Source organism: Pagrus major, chromosome 5, assembly GCF_040436345.1.
Source record: "Pagrus major chromosome 5, Pma_NU_1.0".
NCBI lineage: Eukaryota > Metazoa > Chordata > Actinopteri > Spariformes > Sparidae > Pagrus > Pagrus major.
Genome location: NC_133219.1, coordinates 13169256 through 13184036, shown reverse-complemented (window position 1 = coordinate 13184036; position 14781 = coordinate 13169256). Strand labels below are relative to the sequence as shown.

At 43.7% G+C, this 14781-nt stretch overlaps 2 protein-coding genes across 2 annotated transcripts; one reads left to right on the top strand and one right to left on the bottom strand.

The window, feature by feature from the left end:
* The first annotated feature begins 192 nt into the window (after positions 1–192).
* thoc5 (THO complex 5) lies at positions 193–8106 on the top strand. Its single transcript, XM_073467030.1, has 20 exons — positions 193–307; positions 570–674; positions 1124–1267; positions 1432–1545; positions 1933–2030; positions 2522–2668; positions 2780–2894; positions 3188–3320; positions 3426–3503; positions 3695–3738; positions 4416–4515; positions 6207–6315; positions 6414–6515; positions 6618–6714; positions 6798–6909; positions 6999–7102; positions 7215–7302; positions 7398–7513; positions 7610–7800; positions 7907–8106. The coding sequence occupies exons 2-20, from the start codon at positions 576–578 to the stop codon at positions 7968–7970; spliced, it is 2055 nt and encodes a 684-aa protein (XP_073323131.1). The 5' UTR covers positions 193–307; positions 570–575; the 3' UTR covers positions 7971–8106.
* Positions 8107–10306: 2200 nt separating this feature from the next.
* On the bottom strand, positions 10307–13968 carry LOC140995508 (uncharacterized). Its single transcript, XM_073465513.1, has 5 exons — positions 13374–13968; positions 11869–12068; positions 11654–11778; positions 10794–11564; positions 10307–10661 (listed from the first exon to the last, which is right to left on the bottom strand). The coding sequence occupies exons 1-5, from the start codon at positions 13966–13968 to the stop codon at positions 10307–10309; spliced, it is 2046 nt and encodes a 681-aa protein (XP_073321614.1).
* Positions 13969–14781: the final 813 nt, after the last annotated feature.

Below are 14781 nucleotides of genomic sequence, written 5' to 3'. Positions count from 1 at the left end.
CACCGTTAATGTTTTTGAATATTTATTCTTGTATGGAATATAAATCTAACAATAGAGAAACAAAAAATAGAGTAAACTCATTTTTTAGTATAATGGTGTTTGAATGACTTGCAATACCAATGTTTACATTTTTACGGTAGGTGGCAGTGTAGCTGCTAGCTCCGTTTCCGGTAAACCGGTTTGGGGATTGTTGGCACGTCAGGGCTTCCGTCCGTCTGTGCTCAGCGGTTTGTGGTGAAACAAAGTACCGTGTACATGTGTATTTGAGCAGATTTAAGAATTTTATAAGTATTTTTGCATCACAGAGGTACGTGGATGTTTATAGATAACTAAGCAAACACACAATATATCGACGGGTTGGCGTTTATGATTTGAAAACCTTACTTTATGATTAGAAACGGTAACGCTTAGCCAATGAGCTAGTCACCCTTAGCTATCACAGAGCTACAGTGCTACCATTAGCTAGCATGCTAATAGAGAAACATTGGCCCGTATGTCGCTGTAAATAGCTTAACCCTAACCCTAATCTCTCTGTGTGTAGTCTAAATACTGTCGATATATTTATCTAGACACCCATGTCGTCGGACGCCCTGAAAAAGCGAAAGTCCAAGGTTCTCCGCAGTGAAGGAGGAACCCCAGAGATGAAGCGAGGTCGCGGAGAATTGGACCAGCAGGTAGGACACTTGGGGCAGAAGGAGTGGGTCAAGGTCCTGTGTCAGCAGCATAATATCCGCCTTGACAAGGTGTCATTGGGCGATATAAAATTCTTCCAATTGAGGTGTACACTGAGGTAATAAGCACTTGAAAAAATGTATCCACTCCAGCCAAATCTCACTTCAGTTTGCACATCTTATACAGAAAGACATGTGAAGCATTTATTATATGGCTGCGGAGTTACCCTATATTACAGTAAGTGTTATTATGTCTACATCCTGTCTAATTTAGACATTGTCACAGAAAAGTATTTTAAGCCTATACTGCTACCAGATAACCAGTTACTTATGCACAAGTCTTTACATTAATGGACTTGAGTCACTCACCACTTTTGACCACAAGTCTGAATCCCTGCTTGTTGTGTTGTAATAGATTAAGGATTGATGTAAGTTATTTTATCTTTTTTCAGGATGTGCGTGTGTATAGTGAGGAGGTGGAGCTGGATGGCAGGGACCCTGAGCAGGACTTCCTGCTGTACAAGGAGTCATGTGAGAGTTTGGCTACACTCATGAGTGAGATCCAGGATCTTAAAGCCAATGGAGCGAAAGAGGGGGTAAGAATCATACAGTCTGATACAGAAGCAAGAACATTCCCCACTAGCAGAAACTTTATACATGCAGTTTGTTGTACTAGTGGATCTACATCACACTGTTGAGGAAGTTGATTCTGTGTCCTAACTAACAATAGTGAAGTTTAACCTGTTGCATCTGTTTACAGTGTGCCGAGGTGGAGCAGAAACGTATGCAGAGCTGCATCCACTTCATGAATCTGAAAAAACTCAATCGTCTGGCTCATATGCGACTAAAGCGAGGCAGAGACCAGACACACGAGGTAACTGCCACACGACTTTCAAATGCTGTCCAACATTTACGAGGTGTTAAAAGAAATACCAGCTGAGATGAAGTTTATACTATTTCATTCATTTGCTGAAAAAGTGCTGCCTCAGCTCACTTTTGTGCTGATCAGGAAAGGCGAGTTGAACAACAAGCACTTTGTTTCACCTAACTGCAGCTGCTACTGTCAGCAAAGAAAAGCTTAAGCACCCTTGGGTTTGTTTTCGTTATTGATCCAGTATTAGAACCTTCTTATTGATCCTTGTTCTCATTGAATCCTGGTTCTGATTATTGGTGCATTGTCTTACGTGTTTGTATTTCCAGGGTCACCTGGGTTGCGTTTACAAACAAGCCTTAACCATTGTGTTATTGTTTTTTTCTTCAGGCAAAGCAGAGAGTGGATGTGCTGCACCTCCAGTTACAAAACCTGCTGTATGAAGTTTTGCATCTCCAGAAGGAGATCAGCAAGTGTCTGGAGTTCAAGTTAGTTCAAAATGTCTCATTAAACTACAGCTTTTACTTTGAATTTACTTCAAACCAAGTAAAACTACCAGCCTTGAAAATGTTCTGAAGTTACCGATCATTACATACAAGAAGAATAGAAAAGCAGGCTTTATTTATATTGCACTTTAATCTAAGAAAGATTACACAATTCCATTTCAAATAGACATCAGTGCCACAGTAAGCCCTAGAAGTAAAAACACCCTGGTTCTTCATGTCAAGATACGTTTCTAAGGAGCCTATATGTACTTAATCTCCTCAAAAGTTATTCAAAATGTGTAGTTAATTATACAAAAAGTTGCTCATGTGAATAAAGCTTGTAACTACAACTTGTTACTTCCCTGTTGATACTTCATGTACATATTTTAAGAAATGCATGCTTCCGCTGTAGTATTAGTAATACATTTTATTCATATAGCGCCTTTCAGACCACGGCTCAAAAGGCTTAGTTAACATACCTTTTTGTGACCCAGGTCTAAACATGAGGATATAGACTTGGTGTCTGAGGAGGAGTTTTACCAGGAGGCGCCAGAAGAGATTTCCAGGCCCAACCTAACTACAAATGATCCCCACCAACTCACACTGGCACGCCTAGACTGGGAGCTTGAACAGAGGAAGAGGTATGCAAACTTCCTTACAGCATAGTGCATTATTAGCATGCTGTGGTCAAAAAACAGTCCTGATTTTTTGGGAACACAAAGCATCCATTAAAAGTCTGTGCTTGGTTACAGGTTGGCTGAGAAATACAAGGAATCACAGGCCACAAAGGAGAAGATCCAGAAGAGCATCGAGGTGAAGAAGGAACATCTGACCAGCTTGCAGCCAGGACTCAATGCCATCATGCAGGTATAACAACTATCTGGGTGCCATAATACATAAAGGTTTTGAGCTTTGATAGGACCACACCCTTGTGTTCCAGTCTCAGCAGCTTGGAGCATTGATTTTGCTAAGAAAGTGTGTTGTTGATTTATTATTTAATGATATTAAATGTCTATTTACATATGTAGTATTAAAAAAGTCTTCTTTAGAGTCCCATTAAGCTTTTGTGTTCATTGAGGTGAAGGTGTCAGCTGTTGTACCACCAATGGACACCATGTATGTATAGTCTGAATGACGGTATGCTCTCTCTTCCTTCCCAGGCCTCTCTCCCAGTGCAGCAGTACCTGGCCATGCCTTTTGAACAGATTCAGAAACAGACAGAGATTGCCCGCCACCTGCCTCCACCTCTCTACGTCCTGTTTGTTCAAGCCAATGCCTATGGCCAGGCCTGTGGTAAGTAATCGTGACAGAATATCCTGTTTCGAGACAAAATTGTGTTTTTATTAATGGGAAGAAAGGCCAGAATGTCAATAATTTGTTTTTGCTTTTCCATTTCAGACAAGAACTTGACTGTCTCCATTAGTGGTGATGTGGATGAGGCCAAGGCCCTGTCCAAACCTCCAGAAGATTCCCAGGGTAGAAACACTAAAATAAATGCCTGCCATCACGTATACAACATGTGCACATGGCACACAAACACTGAGCTTTGTTGTGCAGCTCATTTTTCTTTTACACTCTTTTTTGCTTAATATTTAAGATGTTACATTTGTTAGGGATGCATCCCGAACGGAAAGTAATAGAATAATATGTTTTCTGGTTTCATCCAGATGATGAGAGTGATTCAGATGCAGAGGAGGAGCAAGAGAAAACGGTGAGCAGCACTTGTGCACAAACACAGACACACTCAGGTCAATGGGTTCAATGATTTCTTAATATACCCGTATCTGCAACGACACAAACTGTCCCTGAAGCCTTGGCTGCCACACAGTGTGGTCTGGCAGGACGGGGAGCAGCAGTTATCGATCGCCTCCTGCATCCGGACAAGCCAGCTGAGGGTTTCCGGGAAATTTTTGCCAAGAATGGCTAGGTGACTGTAACCTGAGCCCACCTCATGCATGCACACTCAGCACCAAACCAGTGCTTGTTCTTGTTGTCAGATTGATGGTTGTTTGTCTATATATGGAGTAAATGAGTATTTTTACATTTACATTAGATTACAGGTTTGGGAATAATTGATTTGCTATTTTGTTGTAAACTCTATTTAGGCTTTTACCTCCTTCAGACAGCTCATCTGAAAATCCTGCATCTCTTTCCGTTTTTTACAACTCCAGCCTTCCTTTGAACTGCTGCTTCCTCCTTTTATCTGTAATAGTAGAGGGCTAAAGTGCTAGCGATGCTAAGTGACTATCATGTTTCTCCTGTAAGCAGCTGAAATTTGATTCAAATTGTTTTTCTGATTTGATATACCACAATGTCAAACATGTGCTTTGTTTTTCGTTCTTTCTTTTCATCTCTTGTTTCCATTGCTTTTTATTGTCTGGTTGACAGAAGAGGAGGAGGCCGACTACTGGTGGCCAGCTGGATGAGAAAAGAAAGGAAATGCTGAAAAGGCATCCTCTGTCCCTCTGCTTGGACCTCAAGTGTAAAGGTAACTCATTCTACATTATTGTTGACTAACGTTTTTAGTGTCTGCACCAAATAATTCTGTTATTTTTTTGATGGGATGACACATTCCCTGTCTTAAAACTAGGACTGTTCCGACTCTGTACGATGTCTTAAAAAGCTGAATTGGGTAACGGTGACAATTGAGTCGATCTACTCTATTCTAATTCAGTTCTAGATGAACATATTCATTCTGCACTGTCATGAATCACTAGCACGCTGGTAGACCTACTCATTTTGCTTGAAGGAAGAAGGAGGGAGTTTTCTCAATACATCCATGGAATTATCTCACATGGTGGGAGCCAACAACATGGGGGAGAAAAATTTTTTTAAGCGTAATGAACGTATCATTACAGAGAGGAGAGGTGAAACAAGATAGAGACCTGGGGTCCGGTGAGTGCGGAGTTCATTTAGAGGTTGAACTGAATTTAAATTTACAGACACACACCCTCTGTGTGTGTTTCACAATAGCTTATGGCTCATGTACGGTAAAGTAATCTAGTAGTAAAGTAATCTGGCTGCTTGCGGTCAATAAACACTTGGAACACAAATAAACAAATTGTGAACACATCATTAAACAACTACCATTGTTGTTGAAAATCTATTTAACGTGATTCAGGCACAAATATTTACAGACGAGGTAAAGTTTAATCACGTTACGTTTTGTCTTCCTCACTCTCTGAATCTATTCCAAAAGTTGAATACGACCAAGTGAAACGCACTGTTACCTTAAACAAACTAGTGGATTTCTCTGGATTTGAACATTGTTGTAAACATGTGTGATAATGTAAGTACATGACTCAACAAAATTTATAACAATGGTCTAGTTGCTTTAAGACATTTTAATGCAGAAATGTTGCATGTTATATCTTGAAACACTGGTATTGTATCAGTGTTTTCTATTGGCTGGTACCCAAATCCCAGGTATAGGTATTGGTGCATTCTAACTTTAAGCAGCGCATTTAAGCCCAAATATTTACAAATTAAGCGTGTTACTTTCCCTGTAATGTGACCATAGCTGCACTGTGTATTGTGGTAACTCTATACCTGCCAGATAGTTTGTGAAAGAAAGCAACCCTGACCTGCGCTATGATGTCATGACACCAGTTGACCCATGTGTTCCCTCTGCTGGCAATAAAAGGAATAGTGACCAGCTTATAGTGAGATCTGCATTGCAGGCGTAACTCTACCTAAAGGGGGAGAAGGGAGAGAGGTGAGAGAGACGCTTGCAGCAGCATGGGTCTGCAGCACCTACCACACGCCGTAAGCATATTTTCTCATCGCCAGTCTCTCTCCAGCTTCTGCTTTTATTTCTAGTGCCTCGCCTCTCCCCAGTTATCTTCACTGCTGCCAGCTGCAGCAGTCAGTTTGCTGCAGTAGAAGCAAAAAGCTGTGTAGGATAGGTGTCTGTGAGTGACAGAGTGTCACTGGGTTTCCTGAGACTGCAGAGAGAGGAGTGTGAAAGATGACCATCAGCATAGTATGCATCCCATGGGTGCTGCTCGCTATCATCTTGTCCACACCCTGTTATCTCTTTCTAATGCGCTGCAGTGTTAAGTAAACCCTGGGGGACATTCACTGGGAAGATTAATGAAAAGAGCTGCGGGGTAAAGGGAGTATTGAATTCAGCTAGTAATGGATTAGCTCATCAGTGTGTTACCTATCATGTCTCCACAGATGGCAGCATCCTCCACCTCTACTTCTACTATCTGATGAATCTGAACATTATGACAGTCAAGACCAAGGTCTCCACCTCCACAGACCTCAACACAGCCATCAGTGCAGGGTGTGTCTAAGTGTGTGTGTGTGTGTGTGTGTATAGAGAGCCTTCATCTCCCTCTCTGTGTCCCTGAAGGGAAAGTCTAATGATGTCTTCTTCTGCAGGGATCTGCTGAAATCAGATACTCTGCTCAGCTGTCTCTACACTGGCGACCATGGACGTGAAACACCAAATCCATCTAATCGCTACCAGTTTGATAAAGTCGGGTGAGGATGTCAAACAATTAGAACAAATAAGAAGATTAGTAGCCAATCGCATCATTGAATTCAACAAAATTCCAGCAGAATTAACCCGTAATTTACTTTTAGGATTGTTTCCTTTGTGGATTATGTGGACGAGCTGGGCTATCCCTACATGTGGGTTCAGACTCTGGGAGGACTCCATTTTCCCAAAGATTCTTCAGAGGTTTGTGTTGAGATCAAGTTTTATCTGAGATGAGCACATTGTCTGTTATTTACAGCCTCATCATGTTGCTCTTGTTTTTCCAGGGTGCGCGTATGGGCAGTACTCTGAGTGCCAGCCAAATGGAGAACACCATGAAGCTGCTGAGGGGACGAGTCCAGTCCCGCTTGGCTTTGCACAAACAATTTGCCTCTTTAGGTACATTTTATGTTAATGACCACACATGAAATACTCTTCAAGAAGATAAAGATGATTTTGACTGAGATTGTTTGTGCTTGTGTCTTCAGAGCACAGTATCATCCCCGTCTCCAGTGAGTGTCAGCATCTCTTTCCTGCTAAGATCATGTCACGTTTAGCTCGCTGGACCACCACCACCCACGAGGACTACATGGTATACACATATAGAAACACATGCACAGATATCTGAAATCACCTTTACTAAAATGATGCATCCGAAAGTCACCCCATGTAGCACATGTCACTGATCATGTCTTCCTCGGTAGGATCTGCCTTATACACGTCACGTGACTGATGCCGGTCTGGCAAAGGAGACTGATATGTACTTCATGACTGTAGTGGAGAGGGGCACAGGTAAATACTAGAAGTGATAATAGAAGCAGCCAATATTGAAAATGTTTTCTTATCCTATTTTATAAACCGTCTTCTTCAATCTTTTTCTTCCTCAGCTCGTCTCCATGCCGCTGTGGTGCTGAGTCCCCGTTACCCAGAAGTCTCTCCTCTTTTCTCCCTCTGCCTCAGCTGGAAGGGAGAGCGCAGTGGACGCACTGACGACAACCTTCGAGTACGAACATTTTTTGATATAATAACTGTTGTTTAAAGAGCTTGTTTTAGGTCTAGATTTTTGAGGCTCCAAATTACTCACCTGTTCCTTGTTTAGGCCATGGAAAGCGAGGTCAACGTGTTCAAAAATGAACTACAGGGACCACGTCCAGGACACCAGCTCCTGACCAATCAAATTTCACGCCTGTGCGTCTGCCTGGATGTGTATTTGGAGACTGAAGGACAAGACGACGGCGTGGAGGGACCAAGAGAGTTTCCCAGAGAAAAGATGTGCTTGCGCACTGTCAGGTACACGTGCACGTACATCTTCAATAGAAGGAAAAAGTTAACTCTTTGCACACATTCAGATCTGAGTAGATTTACTGTATCTTTGACATCTCTCCCTCTTTCTCAGGGGTCCAAATCGCCTGAAGCCATTCAAGTACAATCACCCTCAGGGTTTCTTCAGTCATCGCTAAATCGGTTCATATGTTTCTCTCCAGTATACTTTACATCTTTAACTCCCTGAAGCTTACATTTGTGACTTTTTTGACTCACTCTCTTTTTAAGTCTTTGTAACAGTTTGAAAATAAAAAAAAACATTTTCTTAAACAAGTGTGTATCTGGTCTATTTAAAACTGTGTTACGCCCATGCTTTCTTGTTTCTGTTTTATCTCTCCACCTTCCCTTCTACCTTCACCTCTTTCTGTGCCGCTCTATTTATAGGTGTCGTCTGCACTACCTGATTATTATGCCATTGTGGTTCAGTGCTACAGCGCGCTGAGTCATTTCCCCAGAGAATTCTGTCCATGGAATATGATATTTCGTGTATTGTCAGCCTTTGACCTTTCATTTATCATCCCAGATGCTTTAATTGAAGAAAACAGGCTGTTATTCAGGATACTGATGTTAAATTCATCAAGGATTACTTTCTTTTTATGATTAGCTAGCAGCAGTCGACAGAAGTGTTTGACAAAATTATTCATCTCGGTTTTTGCGCATTTGGAGGGCGAATCCAGCAGGATGTAACCTAATCCAGACATTAATTGGCTCATAGATTTATATACAAGGATGTAAATCATTGGAAGGAGAACACAAGGCCACTGATGCAGATTTCTCTTGGATTTTCACGGTGGAAACATTACTGCAAACAAGGACTTTTACTGATGCTTGTTTCTACTTAAAGATACAAAAAAAATAAAGAAATGGAATCTATTTTAAGTAAAATCTTTGTCTTTAAAAAAATACAATTGGAATAACTATCAGCAAAAAGCTCAAACAAAATGAGATGGCTTCTCACGGCTGATGTGACTATGAACTGCTCCGCAGCTGTTCAATACTTAAAGCCTGCTGGGAGCTGTCAGAAGTGATGTGATTTCAGATATGGTACTTCAGGAAAACTTGGTGGAAAAAGTGCTGTTCAAATGCACTGAAATGAGCAGAAGAAACGACCACCTGTTAGCTGCTGATCCCATTAATATAAAGCCATCTATCAGATGCAATGAAATTGCATTTGATGTAAAGGGGACGCTGAAATCATGCCAGGAGAGAAATCCTTCCATTGTCAGCCAAAGCGTGTCCGATGTCAGTGTTGTATCTGCAAAACAGAGGTTCGTCAATGGCGTCAATTGAACTGCTTTTAATCGACATGACTGACGCTGCTGCTCTCAGTAAATCATAGTAGATATTCAGCTTCAGCTTTTTTGTGAAAGATAGAAATCTAAGTCATGACCAAAGACGACAGGGGACTTGTATTTCCTCACTAATGTCGCAAAGTGAATTCTTATCTCATGATAATCTATTACATAATTAATTAAAATGTTAATTATGAACTAATAATAATGAGTAAATGTGGGAGTGGTTAAATAATTATAAGATCACTGCTTCAGTGTGTGAAGTTAACTTTTTGCAGTGAGGAAAGGGTGGGAAATTGAAGGGAAATGGAGTCTGTTCTGTGCAAGCAAGCAGCGCTGCTCCTGATTAATACATGAGCGTGGTCTCTGGGATGTGAGGAAGGGTGCACTGGGTGGGTACAGCTCCTCCTCTCCTCAGCCGCAATGCAGTGCAGTTAGAGGCAGCATCTACCTTTCAGCCTCACGGACCTCGTATGATAATCTTGACACCTCTCCTTCATAAATCTCCGCTTAAGGTCACAGTGTGGGGGCAGTGAAAACACATTAAGAACAGCCTCTTGAGTTTGATTTTTCATTCTTTATTGATCTGTTTCATATTGCATATTCTCAGCAGTAATACATAGCACAGTCATCATTGTCCTAGCATTGCAGACCAGAAGAGTGAGACACTGCAGTTCACCTGTCAGGAGAAGCTGCATTAAGGTGCACAACAAGCGAAAATTCAAATCTTTCTTTACTCATGTATCTGTAAATATAATAGACATTTGTATCTGCTTAAATATACATCTTTATATTTTATATCTGTCACAATCTTTAGCTTGACATTGTTTTGACATCTCTACCCTTGGAAGGCTTGTTTAGGTACAGCAGGCCCCTGCGATCCCCGTCAGCGGGATTCAGTTTAAATGCACTTGTTATTTATTAGGGGCAGTTGTCACATTCAGATAAAGAGTTTAGAGCATTCTGCATTCACTACAGTCATACATCAGAAGCATCGGTTGGGTGTAATGGCCATACCTAGGGAGCAGGGGATTATTTGCTACAGAAATCACTATTGCTTACATACCATTACCTGCTTTGCTTTGAACATTAAAGTGCCTGTCTGCTTTCTCCTGCTCTTTACTCCCTCATAGTTCTTTGGCATCTCCACCTTCTCCTCTCTCATGCCCTGATTCACAGTCTTACTTCTTGGCCTTCTCCTCTTTGCTCTCCTTAGACTCAGTACCAGAGGATTTCTCAGCCTTCGCTCCCTCCTTCGCCTCCTTACTTTCTTCTTTACTAGCCTCCTTTTTCTCCTCTGGTTTCTTCTCCTCTTTCTTGGTGTCTGTTTTCGGGGGTTCGGCTTTAGGTGCAGGCTTCTCCTCTGGCTTCTTCTCCTCCTTCTTTACCTCTGTTTTCTCAGGCTCTGCTTTGGGGGCAGGCTTCGCCTCGGGCTCTGCTTTCTCTGGTTTGGGAGCAGAAGGCTTCTCCTCCTTCGCAGGGGGAGCGCTCTCTTTAGGCTCAGATTTAGGGGCAGGTTTGTCCTCTGCAGGTTTGCTGGGAGGAGCAGGTTTGTCATCCGTCTTTGGGGCGTCATCTTCTTTGCTCTCTTTCTTTGCCTCAGGTTTGTCTGCCTTCTCTGGCTCTTTCTCCTTTGGCTCCTGCTTCTTCTCCTCCTTCACAGGTTGCTCTTTCTCCTTCTTTTCCTCCTTGACAGGCTCAGGTTTCTCCTCTTTTTTCTCCTCTTTAGGGGTGTCTTTGGCAGCGACAGGCTTGGCCTTCTCTTTCTCTGGAGACTTTGGTTCAGGGGTCTTGGGAGGAGATTTAGATTCAGGGGATTTGCTGGGTGGGGATTTTGACACAGGTGACTTTGGTGCAGGTGACTTTGACTCGTCTCCTGCGGGGGATTTGACTGCAGGCGACTTCGCAGGTGATTTGGGCATCGGGGATTTGGCTGCTGGGGATTTAGATTCTGGTGATTTAGATTCTGGTGATTTGACAGCAGGAGATTTAGGTTGAGGGGATTTTGAAGGAGGTGACGCAGCCTTTTCTGGAGATTTGGACTTCTCTTCCTCCTCACCAGCCTCTTCTTCCTCTCCCTTCTCCTCACCCTCCTCTTCCTTCTCTTCCTCTCCTTTTTCTTCCTCCTTCTCTTCTTCACCCTCTCCTTCCTCCTCTTTCTCTTCTCCTTCCTCGCCCTCTCCCTCCTCTTCTTTGGTTTCCTCACCTTGCTCTTCTTCCTCTCCTGCCTCTTCTTCTTCTTCTCCTTCTTTCTTTTCCTCTTCTTCCTCCTCCTCTGCCTCCTCTGTCACCTCTGTCACCTGGGTCTCATCTGTCTGTTCCTCCACGATGACTGTATCTGAGATCTCCTCTCCTTTCACTTTGAAGAGTCTGCTTTCCAGGTAGGAGTATGGACTTCCTCCTGACACGAAGCGATTCTCCTCTCCCTCCAGCAACTTCCTGTTTTAAAGACACATGCGCACACTCAGTGAAAATGTCTATAGCGAGAGAATCTATTTAATTATGTGTGGTTTCAACCTCTGACCGACCTATAAGCAGCAATCTCAATATCTAGAGCCATCTTCACATTCAGCAGCTCCTGGTAGTCTTTCAGCTGGCTGGCCATCTCCCATTTGGTGGTTTTCAGCTCGTTGTCCAGCTGATTGATGGTCTCCTGCAAAATGACAACATGCAGCCTCACAGGTCATACTCATGAATGTGCATGTCACGTGTAATATGTGAGATGTTTGTGTTGATTTCCTGCCTGTAGTGAGTTGAGGTCGTCGTTGTGTCTGTCTTCACTCTCTATACGTTGCCTCTCCAGTGACTCCTTGGTTCCTCGGAGAGTCTCCAGCTCAATGGTGCGGCTCTGGAGCTGACGGCGGTACTCTGCAATCTCTTCCTTGCTGCCACGAAGGGCGTCCTGGTTAGACCTTGCGGCATCAGACAGATGCTCCATACGCACTGCGGAAATGACATAAAAAAGGATGCATATTATTTATAAATCATATGTGCTGTGTCTGGCCTTAGTCCCAAAACAGGTCGACGTGACAAATTCAGCATTCTGACTCGGCCCGTATGCATGCATCGTTGTTCTAACTTCCTGAGACACTTGACCTGCCCTCTGCCCACAAGGCCTCACAGAGCCACTGGGAGCCTGAGTAACCTTGACAGTGTCCGTCTGTCAGTCAGTCGTCTGACTCAGCTCCCTCCCTCTTCCAAGCATGAATGAGCCACACTGCTGCAGTCAGCTGGACACCACACAGGGAAGGTCATCCTGACTGCACCTTTCACTGCTTATATCAAGTCAGCATGTGGATGTACAGCAAGGGCCGATCCATAGATCATTAAGTTCTGTGACGTTCTCAGATAAAACCCTTCAAGGCCTTTGAGGGTGCAGATTGTGTGTGTGTTGTACCACAAAGGTCAGCAGCTGTGTGTGTATCGGATCTTGCAGTATCATTGAGAGGAGGATTCTCACAAGATGATGTCTCAGTTACTGCCTCGCCTCAGCAAACCTAATCCATCATAACTGCATTAATAACTCACTTCTGTGGCCTTGGTTACCTCCAGTCACGACATCAGACAGAATGACGTTAAAGGGGTGGCTGTCTGGTCTGCCTGTGACCTTGAGACGATGATTCTATTTGTAGAGGTTCAGGTTTTGGGTGATACACACAAATAAGAGCGTACATGGGGCGCTGGCAAGAACACACCCACTGTTACCCACAGTGAGAGTGCAAATTAATCATGGTCTCCTCTCAGTGTGCCGTCTCACTCCTGCAGTGCTTGCTGTAAGTAAAAATTATCATTCTGCGGCAACGATGCACCCAAAGAGAGTCGCATCACCTAAACTGGAGATTATGCTGTTTGAATCTTTATCTCTGCACATTTTCTGTTTAGTTTATCTGCCTTGACTTACTTTCTTTGACTGTAACCGGTAATAAAAGTAAATTAAATCTCTTTTGTTAAAGTTTGCAATCTGGCAGGTTGCTGGGATCTGTTAGTCTGTCAGCATAATGCACCACAGTGTTAATGGTCTCAGTGGGTAACCCTGCAGGCCCCTGCTCAGTCACCTGAACTCACCTTCTACATGATAATAACTATGAGCTATAGCCTCATTTAAAGGTTGATGTTAATCCCACGGGTGTGACCTCAGACTTTCAGCACCATGGACAGAGAACATGCACTATGTTACACAATTAAGTTTCTCTGTGATTTAAAGACTATACGATTTTTAAGAAACTTTGCCTTTTTCACCACACTCACCCTTGAACCATTCCTCGCTGTGCCTTGAGCTCTTGGATGCGTGGGTGTCCAGCTGTGAGCGGATCTCTCGCAGTGCGCCGGTGACGTCCGCCTTCAGCGTGTCTCGCATATCAAAGCTCACCTGCGCGCCCTGAATCTGAGCGAGGAGCTCGGCCACTTCTTCCTCGTGGTTCTTCCTCAGGAAAGCGTCCTCCTCCTCCAGGGAACGGTGCTTCTTGTCCAGCTCCAGTCGCGCCAGCCGGCACTCCTCAACATACTTCTTCATGGCGCGGGCGGCAGCCTCCAACTCTTCCCGGTTGCGCGCCTCGTCCTCCAGCCTCGCCCTCAGGTGCTGGATGTCCTCCTCAAGGTGTTCGTGCTCCAGAGACGCACGGGCCTTCTCCCCGGTCAGCTGCTGCAGGAGACCCCTCAGGTCGCCCAGTTCTCGCTCGTAGTGCTCCCCGACGGAGGCGCGTCCCGCCTGGCTCTGCCGCAGAGCTGCCGCCTCTGCCTCCAGGTTGCGGTTGTGCATCTCCAGGTTGCGCACCTTGTCGATGTAGCCGGCGAACCGGTCATTCAGGGTCTGCAGGATCTCCTTCTCGCTCCTTCGTGTCATGTCGCCGTTGAAGGTCTCTATGCTGTCGACGGAGGACGGCTGGCTGTAGGTGAGGCGGCGGCGCTGGGAGTGGAAGCCGCTGGAGGACACGGAGGCAGGCCGTGCCTTACGGTACGAAGTCGGGCCGAAGAGGTGGTGCTCTACCGAGTAACTCATGATGGCTGGGCCGGAGCAGTGACTGCAGCAGGAGGGGGAGCGCTGGGCTTATATAGGAGGGAGGGAAAACTCACTAGTCAGCACCAGGATGCACTATTTAAAGAGATATGTTTCTACAGAAAACTACTGCCTGCGCAGGAATCTATTCATTATAATCAGTGTGGCACCTTGTTGGTGATTTGTATTTTCATTGAAGTTGTTAATGAGGTGTATTTTATTTAAATCTTTTAAATATATATAATATATATAATAATAAAATCTAAATAAGGGTTTTATGTAAGCACCACTTTTCACTTTTTTTTATGTTTTATGCATAAAAAACTCCGGGAAAAAATGTAGCATGTGTGTTAAATAATTAAAACATAAGTAGGCTCATTTTCAGGCCTATTCCAAACGGCCAATGGCTTTTAATAAATAATAAAATAAATTATAATTTTGAAAACTTTAATACTTTAGGATGTATTCATATTTTGCTGTGGCTTTCTTTATTTGTGTCTATGTGAAGTGATTGTGTTGGTGAGCTGTATGTTCTGCTGATGCTCTCTGTAGCTGTACTGCTGCAGTGTGAGTTTGCAGATCCATGCCAAACCCCCTGAGACTGAACTCAACTGCTGGGCCATTGACAGACTCTCTCTCTCTCTCTCTCTCTCTCTCTCT